Source organism: Lynx rufus, unplaced genomic scaffold (genome assembly GCF_022079265.1).
Source record: "Lynx rufus isolate CCGP_SWC_20201006 ecotype Redwood Valley unplaced genomic scaffold, mLynRuf1.p SCAF_5, whole genome shotgun sequence".
NCBI lineage: Eukaryota > Metazoa > Chordata > Mammalia > Carnivora > Felidae > Lynx > Lynx rufus.
In genome coordinates, this window is record NW_025814867.1 from 71378061 (window position 1) to 71396185 (window position 18125).

General features: G+C 37.7%; 2 protein-coding genes across 4 annotated transcripts in view; one reads left to right on the forward strand and one right to left on the reverse strand.

Annotated features, from left to right (window-relative positions):
- Positions 1-6700, forward strand: part of MFN1 (mitofusin 1) — a 50927-nt gene extending 44227 nt beyond the window's left edge. The window contains exons 18-19 of the transcript XR_006965777.1: positions 4732-4839; positions 5893-6700. The gene's annotated coding sequence lies outside the window, so the exon portion shown is untranslated. The remainder of the gene's footprint in view (positions 1-4731; positions 4840-5892) is intronic.
- GNB4 (G protein subunit beta 4) overlaps positions 1-18125 on the reverse strand; it is a 58229-nt gene that overhangs the window by 4958 nt on the left and 35146 nt on the right. For 2 of the 3 annotated variants that reach the window (XM_047100267.1, XM_047100268.1), the window contains 7 exons: positions 17265-17303; positions 16456-16562; positions 13427-13490; positions 10779-10941; positions 9761-9827; positions 9415-9616; positions 318-534 (listed from right to left, as the gene is read on the reverse strand). In XM_047100267.1, coding sequence (XP_046956223.1) covers positions 318-534; positions 9415-9616; positions 9761-9827; positions 10779-10941; positions 13427-13490; positions 16456-16562; positions 17265-17303 — 859 coding nt within the window. The remainder of the gene's footprint in view (positions 1-317; positions 535-9414; positions 9617-9760; positions 9828-10778; positions 10942-13426; positions 13491-16455; positions 16563-17264; positions 17304-18125) is intronic. The other variant, XM_047100269.1, reaches the window with a different exon arrangement.

The window sequence follows — 18125 nt, forward strand, 5'->3', positions numbered from 1 at the left end:
ATGATTCAGAGCAGTTAGTTTCCTGTTAGGTTAGAAGAAACTAATTTGGAAAACACCACGCTGAATTATATTCACTATTTCTCTTTAGAGCAAAACTCACCAAACAAGAAGCTACTATAGAACTAGATGTTACTCTTCAGAAAACAGGAATGTAAATATGGTTTATGGGCTGGAAACGCACTCACAGGACAAGGACCATGAATGAGAACTGCCAGGTCATCATTCCCCACAGCTCTAAGGAGAGTCCAGGCCTCGACAACTGATAGGAACCTCGTTTCCTAACAAAATCAAAACCTACTGTGGACTTCTTTACTAACCCGCACGATCTCCTTTTAGCGTGTCCCATACGTTACAATTGAAGTCATCATAACCAGCTAACAGGAGGCGCCCACTTTTTGAGAAAGCTACAGAGGTGATTCCACAGATAATATTGTCGTGAGAATACAGCAGTAATTCTTGGTCTGCACGGAGGTCAAAAAGCCGGCAAGTGGCATCATCAGAGCCGGTGGCAAAGGCATATCCATTTGGGAAAAACTAGAAAGAAAAGGAACAAACATTTATTCTGTAAAAGTACACAAAAACCACGTGTTATGGTGGGATGACAGACTCTGGGTAAAACAGACCTAGATTTGAATTCCAACTTGGCTTCTTACCAGGTGAAAAGCTATTGGGCCCTGAAAATTCTTAAACACTTTGGGCCTTGGTTTCAGAGTGTTGGTTAGGATTGAATGAACTAACATGCAAGGTACATGGTTTAGCACATAGCAAGTATTCAGTAAATGCTGGCTCTGTTCCTCCTCCATATGGCTTATTAAAAGATTTAAATCGAACATTACTATTTGTAGAATTTATGTATGTGTACTCTTAAACATTCCAAAATCCCATTAGGAGAAATAAATAGGAAACATTTTACAGCAAAGAACATAAATCATCCCAGCTAGGCTAGGCATAAAGTTAAGCTAGTTAGAAAGCTATGCATTATTAGTTTGTAAATCCCTTTCTCTCAGAAACCGGCACTACTCAACGTTTTTTTTTTGTTTTGTTTTGTTTTGTTTTTTACAAAGGCTTTTTTCATATACCTGTTGGTCATCTGTATTACTTTCATGAACTGACTTTTCATGATCTTTGCTTATTTTAACTATGCTGTTAGTACTTGAAGGAATTAGATGAATATAAATTTTGTTTTTTGCAAACATTTTACAGTTTTTTTATAGTTTTTTTAAAATATAAAGCAATGTTTTTTTAGCAATATTCATTTTTATGTAGTCAAGTTCATCTTTCCTTTTGAGATTTCCATTATTTTTATGAATAAAGTCCTTTCTCAGGATTATTACCGGATATTCAATTATTTTTTTCTAATTTTTAAAAATAATTTTTCACATCTTAATTTTTATCCATCTGGAATTTGATATACAGCATTCAGTATAAGGATCTAACTTAATTTTCTTAATAGTCAAACAATTGTCCAGCTATTGACTAAATAATTTTACTGATTTTGTTGTTACACCTTTAATTCACTAAACTCTTATATACACAAAAACATTAGTTCTGTCTTTCTTGTACTTACACCACATGGTTTTTTTTAATCATAACTTAATAAATTTTTCTATCTGGTATGGCAAAATACTCATATTACTATGATTCAAATCATTTTATTTTCTCCTTTTTTCTCCCCCCGCCTGAATTTCACAGATATTTGATCAAATTTCTTTTCTTCATATTCCTCTGACTCATCTCAAAAAAAATCCACTTGGGTTTAAACTGAAATTTGTATTAAGCCTAAAAATTAGTTTGAGGAATAAATGATTGGTTTACAATATGCAGTCTTCTCATTCAGTAATAGGGAATTTTATTTACTTTTTAAATGTTTATTTTTGAGTGAGTGAGTGAGCAGTGGAGGGGCAGAGAGAGAGAAGGAACCACAAGCAGGCTCTGTGCTGTCAGAGAGGACCCCAACACAGGGCTCTATTTTATAAACCATGAGATCACAATCTAAGCTGAAATCAAGAGTCTGATGCTTAACTGACTGAACCACTCAGGTGGCCCTTATTATTATTTTTAAGATTTTAAGTAATTTCTATACCCAACATGGGGCTCAAATTCACAACCCCAAGATCAAGTGTCACATGCTCCAAATAAGCCAGTCAGGTGCCCCACGAATATGGAATGTAAAAACCCCCACACTCCCAGATGATGGTGGAGGAAGGGAGTGCTAACAGGTTAACAGGTTCTCAGAAATCAAGTACTTGTATTTTAACAGTAATGTGAAACACTTCACCAAACCCTTACTGCTAGAGGCTAATGGTTTTGACCACTTCCTTCCATTCTACCAGCTAGCAAGATCCTCTGTGTTGTTCCTTTGCTGGAAGTTCAGCAATGCCATTTGCATACATTTATCAGCATGTATGGATTCAACCCTGTTCTCTACCACAGACCAAAACCGAAGCTATAGGGCCTGCACTAAAGGACGCCTAGTGGAGAACACCCAATCAAGACGACCCTTTTGGCTCCGTGTTTGGGGGCCACAGCATGCCAACATTTATGTTCAAGAGACAGGATGACCAGCCATCCCATTTTGCACAGGATAGTCTCTGTTTATGCCCTTCTCCCTGGCAAAATTAATAACTGCACTTTTTCACACTGAAAATTTCACATTTCCCAGTTTGGATGATATATGCTCACTCTACCAATACAATGAACTAGTTTTAACTGCTCTCAGAACTACAGGAAATTAGCCCTTAGGTAAGATAGCCTTTAGAATGACAGGAAATATATAGATTTAAATGCATCTGGCAGATTTAATATACACTCAAAAGTGTGTGTGATGTTGGCAGTTCATTTAAGGTGGGTTTTGTGGTGGGGGTTGTTTGTTTTTAAATGGCAGAGAAGAGCTTTCTAGTACTGAATTCTTTGTTTTTTAAGAACGGGTGTTTGGCGGCACCTTGGGTGGCTCAGTCGGTTAAACATTAGACTTTGGCCTTGGCTCAGGTCATGGTCTCAAGGTTCCTGAAATCAAGCCCTGCACTGACTGGGCTCTGCACTAACAGTGCAGACCTGCCTGGGATTCTCTCTCTCCCTCTCCCCCACTTTCTCTTTCAAAATAAATAAATAAACTTAAAAAAAAACAAAAACAAATAATGGGTGTTTGCTTTTTATCAGCCAGCTTTCAGTATCCAGAATACTGACAAACTGATATTAGGAAATATATTAACAAAAATTTCCATAATAAATCATTCTTTTTTAAAAAAAAATTTTTTTAATGTTTTTTTAATTTATTTTTGAGACACAGAGAGAGCATGAGCAGAGGAGGGGAGGGGCAGAGAGAGAGGGAGACACAGAATCTGAAGCAGACTCCATGCTGAGAGGTCAGCACAGAGCCCGACACAGGGCTCGAACTCACGGACTGTGAGATCAGGACCTGAGCCGAAGTCGAAGTCGGACGCTTAACCGACTGAGCCACCCAGGCACCCCATTAAATCATTCTTATAATTTTTACTTAACATTTTTCTTCTTACTTTGACACATTTTTGGATTTGATTTGCTATAATTTCTCCTAAGATGGTTTTATCTAGTTTTAAGGGGTACCCAGTCTTGTGTTTTGGTGTAAGGGTTATGCTAGTTTGACACAATAAACTGGAAAACTTTGACCCTTTTTCTGTGTTTAGGAACAGATTTAATAGTGCTCAAATTTTCTGTTCCTTCAAATGAAGTATGAATTATTTGCCTAAAACATACATGGGTCTGTAAGTTTTTTTAAAGCTATTTTTTTGTTAAAGAAAATTATCAAGCTATGCAAGTTTTTACTTATTGAGACAGTTTATGGAATGACCATAAGTTATACAGTATATATTTTAAGATTTTCAAAGTCTTTAAAAAATTTTTTAAATAAAACAAAATCTTTTATCTGTGAGGAATATAACCTTTACTATAGTATCTTCATTTTGTGTATCTGCAATTTTTATCCTTTTCCTCTTAAGTTTACTAGAGATTTGGGGAGCAAAGTCTTAGATTATTGAATTTTAAAATTTTCTAATAGTTTTCTATTTTTGAAATTTTCTAAATGTTCATTCAAATATTCATTGAGCACCTACTGTTCTGAGTGCTAGTCAGGTGATATACAGAAGTCAACAAAATGGACAAAAATCTGTCTCCGTGGAGCTTATATTCTTGTGAAGCATACTATAAACACAAAAAGTAAAAAAAACAAGCATGTTAGATAAGTACTAAGGAGAAAAAAAATAAAGCAGGAAAAGGGAAAGGGAGCATGGGCAAAAGCTTAGAGTGTCCAGGGAAGGTTTTACTGAGAAGTACTTAGTAAATACACCTCCCCTTGCCCCGTAGGAGGTGAACAATGGGCTTCTGCTGGGAAGCCTGAGGGAGGGGGGAAGCAGTGAAGGTGACAGCCCCCATGGGGGAAATGTGGGGGTGGGGGGCACGGAGGCCAGCGTGACTGAGGCAGAGTGAGGACTGGGCAGATCACAGGAAGAGGTAGGCAGCATGGGTAATGGGTGATCATAGGCCCACAAGCCCTACCTAACAGGCTGATATAAACACCTTGGGACAGTTGTTTCCCAGATTTTAGAAAAGTAATATGCTGTGTATAAAATTCCACTGGGTCCTGAAGTAGTGCACTGTAATAAATAAACACAACAGTGTGTATTGAGTGAGCAACACGGTCAGACTAAGTGGGGTAAGTAGAGACTACATACAAATAGCTCTTTGTCCTTCCAGTGAGGTTCTGCCACAGAGTAAGTCTACACTAAACTGAAGGGAAAGAATGTCTTCCAGAACTTTGCAGATGTGACAGGTGCAGCTGCTCCAGGGCTGGATGGACTGCAGGTAAGGGGCAGAGGGTAGATAATGGAGAGCCTGTTGGTTCAGGTAAAGGCTCTCACTTCAATCTGTATTTCTGCTTTTCTCTTTACCAGCTCCTTCCTCTCACCCTCCTGGTGTGAACTGTTCTTTTTCCTTTTTCCAAAGTCCTGAACTATTCAACCTCAGATTTATTCTTTCTTTTGTGGCCTACTATGTGAATGGTTATCCGTATGGTGCAGAGTGAAGTAAGTGTATTCAGTCAACATTATTAAACAGTATTATTTAATCCTTAGGGTTTTTTTCTTGACTACCTAGGATATCAATACCTCAAAGTTGTATACGAAACTCTCTTACACAATGGTGTTTTGGGTTCATTTCTCCCTTCATTTCTAATGGTTTTGGCTTTATGGGCATTTCAGTGTTATGGCTTCCCTACAGACCATCTCTTATTAACATAAAACTTCTTTAACTTTTGTTTCAATTTTATTTTGTTTAATAGAAATATAGTAATATTACTAACATTTCTTTTAGTTTAAGGTGTGCCCACTTTTTCATTTTTACTGTTAGCCATCCTGGGCCATTTTGTTTTAGATGTAGCTCTTGTAAACACAGAGTTTGACTTACTCTGTATCTTTTAATAGTGGCAACCATACACATGTATTGCCCTGAGTTATTCATATTTGGTCTTAATCTCTTATCCTATGTCATATTTACTGGAATTTTTCTCCCTACATTAAATATGACCTCTGATACTTAAAATTCTTGGGTCACAATATTTCTCCCTCAACACTCAGTGGATATTGTTCAGAAGCCTTTAGGCACTGTCTATTAGGGAAAAGTGTGAGGCTAGCCTGATTTTTTTTTTTTTTTTTGTATCTAGGTAATCTACTTTTTCATTTTGAATATTTCTAGGATTTTTTGGTCCTTATGTTTTGATATTTTAAATTCAAGAGGATGGGTCTATGTTGGTCTTTTAAAATTACTTTCAAGTACTTGGCAAGCCCCTCAAAATTGGTTTCTTTCTTCAGCTCACTTTATGCTTAAAAAATTATTTTTTGGCTATACTTCTGCTTTCAGCCAAAATGGAGTAATGCTGATCACATTTACCCCTATGCTGAAAAAAACAATTGAAATGGACAACATATATGAAACATGGTTCTAAAGACACTGGATATGAGTCAACAAAGAAGAGTGGTCCCTGAGAGACAAGACACAAATGAGGTAAACTCCATAACTGACCCCCCTTCCTGCCTGGAGAAAGTTTACAGGTCATGGTGCCAGGAAGGGGAACCCAAATGAAGCCTGCTGATGTCCCAGAGTTGAGGAGACAGAGCTAGGAATCCAGGGAGTCCAAGGCAGCTGGAGTACACAGGCCAGAGCACCAGACAGGACACTGCTTCGTAGACAGAAAAGTCAGGAGATGATGAGGGGCCTCTCAAGTACTCAGCTGAAAACTGATCACAGGTGTGTGAGGAAACTATTCAAGCAGGGGAGACACCCATAAAGATAACAGGAAACTGATGCCCACGCAGGGCCAGGAATGATGCTTGTCCAACTGTAGCAAGAGGGAAAACCTCATAATTCACTGGGAAGAGAGAGGTTTTCCCTCACTGGTGGGGCAAACTTAAGCATACACAACATGCTGCTCTGGTCCCACCTAACAAAACTGAAATGTAAGGCCTGAAAGGATCACACTATTTCCAAATAACTATACCCTAAAACAAAGCAATATTTATATACATAAAAAAATATCCAGCACCCAATAAGGTAAAATTTACAATGTCTGGCTGGCATCTAATGAAAATCAGACATGCCCTCCCCTACTTATGCTCTGTCTCTCTCAAAAATAAACATTAAAAAGAAATTTAAAAGGGGGGGAGGGGCGCCTGGGTGGCTCAGTCAGTTAAGTGTCCAACTTCAGATCAGGTCATGGTCTCATAAGTTCAAGCCCCACATTGGGCTCTGTGCCGACAGCTCAGAGCCTGGAGCTTGCTTCAGATTCTATGTCTCCTTCTCTCTCTCTGCCCGTCCCCCTACTCACTCTCTGTCTCTCTCACTCTCAAAAATAAGTAAACATTAAAAAAAAATTAAATTAAAAAAAAAATCAGACATACAAAAAAGAAGCTATGACCCACAATTAGAAAAATCATTCAGCTGACACAAACCCAAAAATGTCATGGATGATAGATTAACAGACAAGGATGCAAGCAATGTCTGATTAAGACGTACACCATATGGGCTTAATGGCAGATTAGACACTGCAGAAGAGTAGCGACCTGGACGACCTAGCAACAGAAACTATCCAGAGTGAAAAACAGCAAAAAAGGCTGAAAAATAAAAGTAACACAGCATAAGCGAACTGTGGGAACACTTCAACTGTCTTAATATATATGTATTTGGAGCCCTCAAAGGAGAGGAGACGAAAAATATATTTGAATGATAATGGCTGAAAATTTTCCAATTTTGATGAAAATTGTAACCCACAGATCCAGACACAAGAAATGTGAAGAAAATTACACAAGATACATCATAATAAAGTTGCTTAACCAAAAGAGAAAATATTAAAAGCAGCCAGAGAAAAACAAAGGACACACTGTGTAGAGACCAAATATAAGCATGAAAGCACATTTCATATCAGTACCAACATGGAAAACAATGGAATAACATCTTTACGGTATCAAAAGAAAAAAAAAGTGAAAATACCTTTAAAAAATGATGGCAAAATAAAAAAAAAAAAACTTTTAACGATTTTAAGTTAATCTGCACACCCAACACGGGACTCGAACTCACAAACCTGGGTTCACAGGTCACACGCTCTTCTGACTGAGCCAGCCAGGCACCCCAAAAATATTTTAGACATACAGAAGCCAAAGGACTTTAGCAGATTTACACTATAAATGTTAAAGGAAGCCCTTCAAGAAGAAGGAAAATAGGGGCGCCTGGGTGGCGCAGTCGGTTAAGCGTCCGACTTCAGCCAGGTCACGATCTCGCGGTCCGTGAGTTCGAGCCCCGCGTCAGGCTCTGGGCTGATGGCTCGGAGCCTGGAGCCTGTTTCCGATTCTGTGTCTCCCTCTCTCTCTGCCCCTCCCCCGTTCATGCTCTGTCTCTCTCTGTCCCAAAAATAAATAAACGTTGAAAAAAAAAAATTAAAAAAAAAAAAAGAAGGAAAATAGATGAAAATCTGAATCTATAAACAAGACTGAAAACAGAAAATGGTAGCTAGGCAAGTAAACAAAGACTTTATTTTTTAAATGTCCCTTAAAGAGTATCAGCTCCTCAAAGCACAAGCAGTTATCAATGTACTGTGGAGTTTAAAATATATAAAAGTAAAATTACAACAGCTGCACAAAGGCTGCGGGGGGAAATGGGAGTGTTGTTATTACTCAGCCATCAAAAAGAATGAAATCTTGGGATGCCAGGGTAGCTGGGTCAGTTAAGTGTCCGACCCTTGATTTCTTTATTGCAGCTCAGGTCATGATCTCATGGTTCATGGAAATACAGCCCCAGTTTGTGCTCTTGCTCTTTCTCCCTCCCTCCCTCTCTCTTTCTCTCTGCCCCTTCCCCAGTTGTGCACATGTGCTCTAAATAAATATATAAACATTAAAAAATAAATAATGAAATCTTACCATTTGCAATGACGTAGTGGAACTAGAGTGTATTATGCTAAGCAAAATAAGTCAGAGAAAGACAAATACCAGACGATTTCACTCATATGTCAAATTTAAGAAACAAAATAGATGGAGGCACCTGGGTGGCTCAGTCAGTTAAGCATCTGACTTCAGCTCAGGTCATGATCCTGTGGTTCACGAGTTCAAGCCCTGCGTTGGGCTCTGTGCTGACAGCTCAGAGCCTGGAGCCTGCTTCAGATTCTGTGTCTCCCTTTCTTTCTGCCCTTCCCTGCTCACACTCTGTCTCTCTCCAAAATAAATAAACATTTAAAAAAACAGACAAAATAGATGAACAGAGGGGAAGAAAATGAAAAATGAAATAAAAAAAAGAGAGGGAAGCAAACCATAAGAGACTCTTAACTATAGAGAACAAACTGAGGTAGATGGAAGGTAGGTGGGTTGGGGGATGAGCTAAATGGGTGATGGGAATTAAGGAGGGTGCTTGTTATGATGCACACTGGGTACTGTATGTAACTAATGAATCACTAAATTCTACTCCTGAGGGGCACCTGCTTGGCTCAGTCACTTAAGCATCCAACTTCAGCTCAGGTCACGATCTCAACGGTTTGTGAGTTCGAGCCCCACGTCAGGTTTTGCACTGATAGTGCAGAACCTGCTTCAGATTCTGTTTCCCTCTCCTCTGCCCCTCCCTGGCTTGCTCTCTCACTCTTAAAAAAGAAAGAAAAATTTTTTATAAATTGCAATCATAGTACTTTTGGAAATCCTAGTCACATCTATACAGTTTGGCATCTGACATACATAGAATAATTGTAACTACATGTGACTAGTTCATTCTCATATGCACTGGGTACTTATTTGAGCTTAAACTACTTGTGATTACCCGTTTGGAGTTTCTGTTGTTAAAATCATGTTGTAGACTTCAACAGTTTAAATGCACAATAAATTTTCCTTAGAAATTCTATTTACTTACACTGACAGCATTAATATCTGACACATGTCCAGTGAAAGACTGTCTACACATTCCATCTCGAATATCCCATAATTTTGAAGAGGCATCACAAGCACCAGAAACAAAAGTCCTCATGTCAGGACTCAGAGAAAGACTCATCACATCTCCAGAATGCCCAGTGAATGTGGTGGTCTGCTGGGCAGTTTCGATGTCCCACAAAGCACTATAATCAAAAATAAATTATAATAATGACAATTATATCTTGTTCTTATAAGATATAAGACTTATGTAAGACTTGTAATTCTTGTAAGTAGTTCCTACTACCACCCTCAACCCCCAAATCAGTATTCTTGTGGGCCACACTTACCAAGTTGTATCTCCTGAACTTGTGACAATTTGGCTGTCATCTAAAAATCGACAGCAGGACAAGTAGCCTACAAGCATGAAAGCAACATGTTTTAGGTTGGCTGTGGTTCATGAACTCAATTACCATGTGAAATAGTAATACTATAGATTTTTTAAAATCAATACACGGGCAACAAGTGTTAGTATAATCTGTAGTTCTACTTTTAGTTACTTCAAGTTCTATACTGTCTGCAACTAAATTGTATCAAAAGCTCTGATATTTACTATGTCAATGGCATCTTATTGGACACTCTGAGAATTATAATTAAGGCAAGAGTCCCTTCTGTCTATTAGAATTACCTGAGAGATTCCTTTACACAAATATCTATCATCTATGACAGACTGGGCTGAGTACATAGGGAAATCCTTCAACAATACTGTGAGAAATTAGACCCACCTCAGGGAAGGCTTCATGGGGGGGAGGGGGGGGGAGAGTGGGTCATGTGAATGCTCAGAATTCACCAGTATTTCAAATATGGAAATGGCAGAAAAATGACATCAGAGATTTTTGTAAAAAAACACGGTCAAGGATTCAGAGAGGCAGAAACCTGGTAAGTGGAAATAAATTCCTTATTAACACCACTAAGCAAATGCTATACACTACTGTATACACACTAGGGTGTACATATTGGCAAATAAAGCAATGCATTATCACATTTTTAAGTGTTTTACACGGTGTATCTAATACATACTTCCAGTTACATAACTAAGTACAGATGCCAAAATCCCATCATCGTTAGATGGTTGTAGAGAAAACAAAATTATTTTGCTTTCTTTTTATGTTTTTATTAAAGTTATGGTCATCACTTGTATAAGTATAAAGTATGTGTGTTCCTGATTCATAGTAATTTCTACTCTCACTTGACACTCAACCTTCAGCAGCCGAGCACAATCTGTCACTCATTCCCCTTGATCGGTTTGGTTCATTCTTTAGGAGTCCTCCTACTTGGAAGGAAAGGACACTACTTAGTGAAGCTCACCTGTGTGACCTGGTAACTCTCGGCTCACTCTCACGTTTCCCTCTCTGGTTTTTAAGTTATATATAGAGCAGATGTTGTCCAGTCCTCCACATGCAACATAATTACCAGAGGGTGCATAGGCACAGGTCATCACCCAGGAGGACCTCAGAGGAATAGCGTGCATCTGTACAACAAATATAACACACAAAAACTGTTACCAAGATTACAAAAACAGTCCACTTTTCAAACCTATTTACAATGAAGCAAATATTACTAAAAATTAAATGCATCTAAAAATAAGCCGAGGGGCACCTGGGTGGCTTAGCATGGTTAAGCATCTGGCTCTTGATTTCGGCTCAGGCCATGACCTCAGCATCATGGAATCAAGCCCTACATCTGGTTCCATGCTGAGCATGGAGCCTGAGATTCTCTCTCACTCTCCCTTTGTACCTCCCCCACTCAACGCCTGCTCTAAAATAAATAAATAAATAAAAATAAACTGAATTAAAAATGCAATGGTTTGGGGCGCCTGGGTGGCGCAGTCGGTTAAGCGTCCGACTTCAGCCAGGTCACGATCTCGTGGTCCGTGAGTTCGAGCCCCGCGTCGGGCTCTGGGCTGATGGCTCAGAGCCTGGAGCCTGCTTTGGATTCTGTGTCTCCCTTTCTCTCTGCCCCTCCCCCACTCGTGCTCTGTCTCTGTCTCAGAAATAAAAACATTAAGATTAAAAAAAAAAAAATGCAATGGTTTAAGCGAACAATGAAAAATACTAATACATACTAAAATACCTATTTTTTTTCTGTATTAACCTCAATTCATTCAGATTTAAGTGTTCTCATCAGAAATTCTCTTGGGGTACCTGGGTGGCTCAGTCACTAAGGGTCCAACTCTTGATTTCGGCTCAGGTCATGATCGCACGGTTCATGAGCTAGAGCCCTGTGGTGGGGTCTGCACTGACAGCACGGAGCCTGCTTGGGATTCTCTCTCTCTGACCCTCCCCTAATCGCATGCACACACTCTCTCTCTCTCTCTGTCTCTCTCTCAATTAATTAATTAATAAACATTAAAAAATTATTATTTTAAAAGAAGCAAGGACACAGGATGTTTCAATATCAATCTACCCATTCAAAATTTTAAATGCAAAATGTTAAAGAATAAAATTCTTTGTTTTGGCAATAACACTCAAAAGAAGAATTTCCTCCACTATAGCACTGAACGACACAAGTCTCAGAAGCAATTAAAATGGTTCTTCCATGAAAAGATGGCAGTATGTCCTTCTAATAATAGGATATATACTCTGTGCTCAAATTCAAAAAATGGTAATAGTTTGCACTGATCTGCCCACACGATTCTGGTGCCTTGTTACCCAATACCAATTATTTCCAAGTAGGTGGCAAAATTTAGTGTATATGGGAATAGCAAGGCTAAATAGTCCAGAGAATCAACACATTGTATTATTACTATTATGTTCTTATTTAAATCTAAAATATCTTTAAAACTCTATTTTTGTTCTAGGAAAATATAGTTGAAAGACATGCTGGATGGGTTGATTAATATAGAAAAACTGTTACAAATCTGTCTTGCTAGCTTTAAAATCTCAACCAGACTGAAGCTGTTTGTTTCACAAAACTGTACTTTTAAAACTTTAGTAAAAATAGTGATATAAGTATATATAGACTCTAACAGGTATTTGATGTAAGTTTTCCTGAAGCTTTTCCCCTACCACTCCACACTTTTTCATCAAGGATTCCTTCCAATGGACAAAACAGCAAGACCCCCTGGTCTGCCAAAAGATGGGAAGAAGTTGTAATCTAGAAGATGTAATCCACCTCTAATCTACTGCATCTTCTGAGCACTCCAGAAACAAAAATCAATGCCTAGAGTACCAAAGAAAAGGTTCACAGTAGCATTCTGGCACACCCACAACTAGAAACAAAAATCTCAGGGTCATTGCCACATTAGGAAATGGGAATTAAAAAAAAAAAAAAATCATTTACAGGGGCACCTGGCTGGCTAAGTCAGAAGAGCATATAACTATTATTTACTTTTTTTTTTAATTTTTTTTTAACGTTTATTTATTTTTGAGACAGAGAGAGACACAGCGTGAACGGGGGAGGGGCAGAGAGAGAGGGAGACACAGAATCGGAAGCAGGCTCCAGGCTCCGAGCCATCAGCCCAGAGCCCGACGCGGGGCTCGAACTCGTGGACCGTGAGATCGTGACCTGAGCCGAAGTAGGACTCCCAACTGACTGAGCCACCCAGGCGCCCCTACTTATTTATTTTTTAAGAGCATCCAACTTTTGATCTCGAGGTCATGAATTCGAGCCCCAAATTGGGTGTAGAAATTACTGAAATAAATAAAACTTAAGAAATAAAATAAAAAAAATCACTTATATTTAAAACTGATGCACATTCTTTTCTAATATTCAAATACAAAATATGAGACTCAAGTAAAACACACTGAACAATATTCCTGCGGTTGTCCTTGGGAACCTAAAAGGGCTTAATATTAAAAACAAACACTAAGCCCAAAGAGAGGAACTAGATTAAAATAGAGAAAATAAATTTATCTTTGAAGGAAATTAAAGTCTGAAGTAACAAATAAAGGGAAAAACTGTTGGACACCAAGCCAAATAAAAGGTTATTTAATCACTCTCTTAAGAAATCCTACCTTATTTGTTGTATAGCTATCCCAAATAATTAATTTTCCATCTTGAGAAGCACTGACGAGTAACCTATAGGAACAAACACAAAAATAATTTGACACTTGGAAGAAAAAAATAGTTTAGTCATGCACTGCATTAATGTAGAACACTTCAGAAAAGAAAAATACAATTTTTCTAGTTAAAAACTTGATACCAGAAAATATCCTGTCAAATTTATTCTGCATGCCAAAGTTTTCAATAAATACAATTGAGTAAAATTTAAACATTTTAAAAATGTCTCTGATTACGATTAAACTTTTTTTTTAATGATTCAACTTTTTTATTGCAACATTCTAGTTCCTATTCAAGATTCTGAAGATATTAGCTTACTGATTATTTACAGACTTTAAAGACAACTGAGTAGATATAAGCCTAACAACCATATTTCACTTCATACAAAAATCTCAACTCAGAGCCTGTGAATGCAACGCAGAATTACAGGTGTGGTGCAGGATATGCCACCCGCCCTTGAGGTCTCTAGCATCTAGCAGAGAAGAAGATACTTACACATGTTCACAATAAATTAAGTGAAAATTGTCAGAGGGGTGGTATATAATCAATGCCACAGAAAAACAGAAGAGGGCCAAATAAGTGCTGGTTGAGTTAATCAAGTAGTCTTGCTAAAAAGAATGCACGATGAAAAATGGAATTCTGAGAGCTAAAGGCAGAGAAAAGTCTATATTCTGTGAGGAGGCTATGTTCAATGACAAAAGGTAGAAAAATACAGTGTTTCAAGAACTGAATTTTCCAGTTGCAGAGAGTGTGTGAGAAATGGGTATAACAGGTGAGAAAAGCAGACTGGGCTTCAACTGCAGAAGGCTTGTTTGCTGGCTAAATAAGAACTCTAAGTAACTATTAGTTATTGAACTTCTTGTTTTCCTTTGGAAATTTTTCACTATGGTATAAAATTTAAAAGATACAAAAAAAAAAAAAAAAATCCAGTGACAAAAAGTCACCTTCCTATCCCTGTCACCAACCCACCCAGATCCCTCCTTCCCCACAGGTATATAACATTAGCAGGATTTTATGTAGCAACTGCAGCAAATTCTTTATGAAAGGGAAGATCTAACTTTAGGATGCAAGACAGAACCAGAAATAGATTCTGTAAAAATCAATTGGCATCTGGAGCACCTGGGTGGCTCAGAAGGTTAAGCGTCCAACTCTTGATTTCAGCTCTGGTCATGATCTCATGGTTTGTGACATTGAGCCCTGCATCAGGCTCTGCACTGACAGCAGGGAACCTGCTTGGGATTCGTTCTCATTTTTCTCTCTCTCTAAATAAACTTAAAAAAAAAAAAAAATCAATTGGCATCATGAGCATCGTGGTGAGAACTATTAAGTGATGAACTGATAAAGACAGGTTCCTTGATGTTCTTCTATGAAGAGTAATAGTCTTGAGAAATTCTGAGGAAAGTAATTTATTCAAGTAATTATTTCAAGTGATTATATTTTGAGTGAAAAGTTCACTGCAGCAATGGGCAGACTTTTTTTTTTTACCTTAAACTTCTTTAAGAAAAACAGTAAAACATTTGGCCTAACTTTATGCCTGCCACCTGTCCATTATTTATTTTTCCCCCTCCTAGGAGGCACTTTTTTTTTATAGAGAGTGACAGAGTGACAGAGACACAGAGTGACAGAGACACAGAATCTTAAGCAGGCTCCACACTCAGCACAGAGCCCAGAGCCTGATGTGCGGCTGGATCTCACAACTCTGAGATCACGACCTGGGCTGGAATTGAGAGGCGATTGTTTAACCAACTGAGTCATCCAGTCACCCCATAGGAGGCACATTTCTATAATACTGTACCCAGGGGCGCCTGGGTGGCTCAGTCAGTTGGGTGTCTGACTTCAGCTTGGGTCATGATCTCACAGTCCGTGGGTTCGAGCCCCACATCGGGCTCTGTGCTGGCAGCTCAGATCCTGGAGCCTGCTTCGGATTCTGTGTCTCCCTCTCTCTGCCCCTCCCCTGCTCATGCTCTGTCTCTGTCTCAAAAATAAAAACATTAAAAAAAAAATAATAAATATAATACTGTACCCAAGTATCCCATTTACACTGAGATATGCCAAGAAACAGGAAGACACCTGAAGTAGGCACAACCTTTTTAGTTTCTCCTGGGAAAGCATAAATGTGCAGCTTCTATTAAAAAATAATTTCTTGGGGCACCTGGGTGGCTCAGTTAGCTAAGCGCCTAACTCTTGATTTCAGCTCAGGTCATGATCCCATGGTTTGTGAGATCCACCTCTGCATCAGGCTCGCACTAACAGCATGGAGCCTGCTTGGGATTCGCTCTCTCCCTCTCTCTCTCTGCCCCTCCTCTGCTCACGCACGCTCTCTCAAAATAAGTAAACTTAAGAAAATAATTTTTTAGTTGGGACTTTTCCCAATGAGATTGATCAAATCAAAGAAACAAGTCAACCACTATGACAGCAGGCTGATCTGCAACTGTAGTTATTCTGTAAGCCTATGACCAACCATCCAATGCAAACCAGACAGCAGCCATGTATGTGTGCACACATACACATGCACTTGCATACTGGGGTTAGGGAAACAGAAGATGTATGAGTGTACTTGTATTATGTAATTCCATCTTTTGTGATTTTTAGGTAGTAATTATAGCAATATACAGTAACTTGTACATAGCAATAATATTCAAATATTGCCTATTAACTGAAATTAAGATCAATATACAGTGAAGCTGCCTTTGGCACATTAAGAAAAACAGTAATAATAATACACTGCAAAGAAAAGAAATCCTAACCATTTTACATGGATCATCTGATAAAGGAGATTTTTCAGAGGTAAACTTATTTTCCATATTAAAGGCTTCAAAACATTTAAAGTGTCAATGAATGATTTTTAGTAAAAGCCAAATGTTCATATTTGAAGCATTTTCTATAAACACCTCATAATATTGCTTGTTTTAAAACAAAGAAAATGCAAATGAGGAATCTTAATGAAAATAATTCCAATAGTTGGATGATGCCAGGTACAAACCTTGAATCGTATCCCCAATGCATCGCATAGATTTTAGCTAGGTGACCCCTCAGCGTACGTCTCGTTCGCATCTGTATTCGACCCACGGAATCCATATTTGATGTGATCTTTAGAAAGCACCAAGAATGTTATTCTCTACCTTAGATGTAGCTCAGAAAATAAGGTAGAAACAATAGGCATAAGACATAAAACAAACTGATAGCAACTGAAGGTAGTTTAAATAATTCCAGAGTCATTATAGATATAGGATGAGTAAATTGAAGAAAAAGTATGATTTGAAATTATCCTACTGACACACCTTCCAGTGAGAATATCTACTACAGACTATCAACTGTTAAAAAGAAGAGACATACCTCCCAACTTTAGTAAAAAAAACAGCAACAAATAAAAATCAAATGATCAAATGAAACATGTATAATTTTAACTGTCTATAGGAAAGCAAGCTTTAGCATACATTTCCTTAATAAAAATTATCAGTATTAGTTAAGCTAATGAAACCTTCCTAAGAGTTTATGTCAAAAAAAAAAAAAAAAAAGTTAATCAGGGCATATCAAAACGAGTCAGAAGCTAACCTAAAAAATACATATGAATCTACATGTTTTTATACTATTTATTTTTCCACAGTCTTCTATTTTAACAAGTATGCTTTAAATAGCATATATACAGCATCTGACAAATTACAAAGTGTTTTTAAATAGAGATCTCATTTTTTTCAATTAAATACTCACAAATACCATCTACATGTCATTTGTATCAGTGTTAAGCTATTTCATGTGAATTACTAAAATGAAGAAAAAAAATAACTTTACCTGAATAAGTGTTGCATCATTACATGCTTTCCTGGCATCCTGAAAGATGATTATAATACATTTAAACATAGAAATCTCTGAATAGGATTTAAAATGCTATTTTTCATTGAAAATGTAGACTTACAAATATACCTTTTACTGTACCACATGATCTTTACTTAAAATTCAGCGGTCAGTACATTCACAATGTTGTGCAACTGCCACCATCAATTCCAGAACATTTATCATTAAAACAAACAAAAAAAACCCTGTGCTTCCCAATTCTCTCATCCCTTGATAATCACTAGTTTACTTTCTATCTCTATGGACTGCCTATTCTGGACATTTCGTATAAATGGAATCCTAGAATATGACCTTTTGTCTGGCTTCTTTCACTTAATGTAGGTTTTCAGGGTACCTCCATATTGTGGTGCATCAGTACTTCATTTCTTTTTATGGCTGAGTAATATTCCACTGTATGGACTTATCCCACTGTTTATCCATTAACTGATGGACATTTACGTTTCCATTTTTTGGTTTTTAATGAATAACGATGCTGTGGACATTCACATACAAGTTGTGTGTACACGTTTTCAATTCTTCTGGGTATATACCTAGGAATGGCAGGTGATACGCTAACTCTAATTTTTTAATCAAATGTCAAATTGTTTTTATCACAGCAGCTGTACCATTTTACATTCCAACCAGGAATGTATTAGGAGCTTTCCAATTTCTTCACATCCTCACCAATACTGTTCTCTTTATTATTATAGACATTTTCATGGTTGTGAAGTAGTAGTATCTTACTATAGTTTTTATTTGCATTTCCCTAATGATTAGTAATGGTGAGCATCTGCACATATGTTCATTGGCCATTTGTAG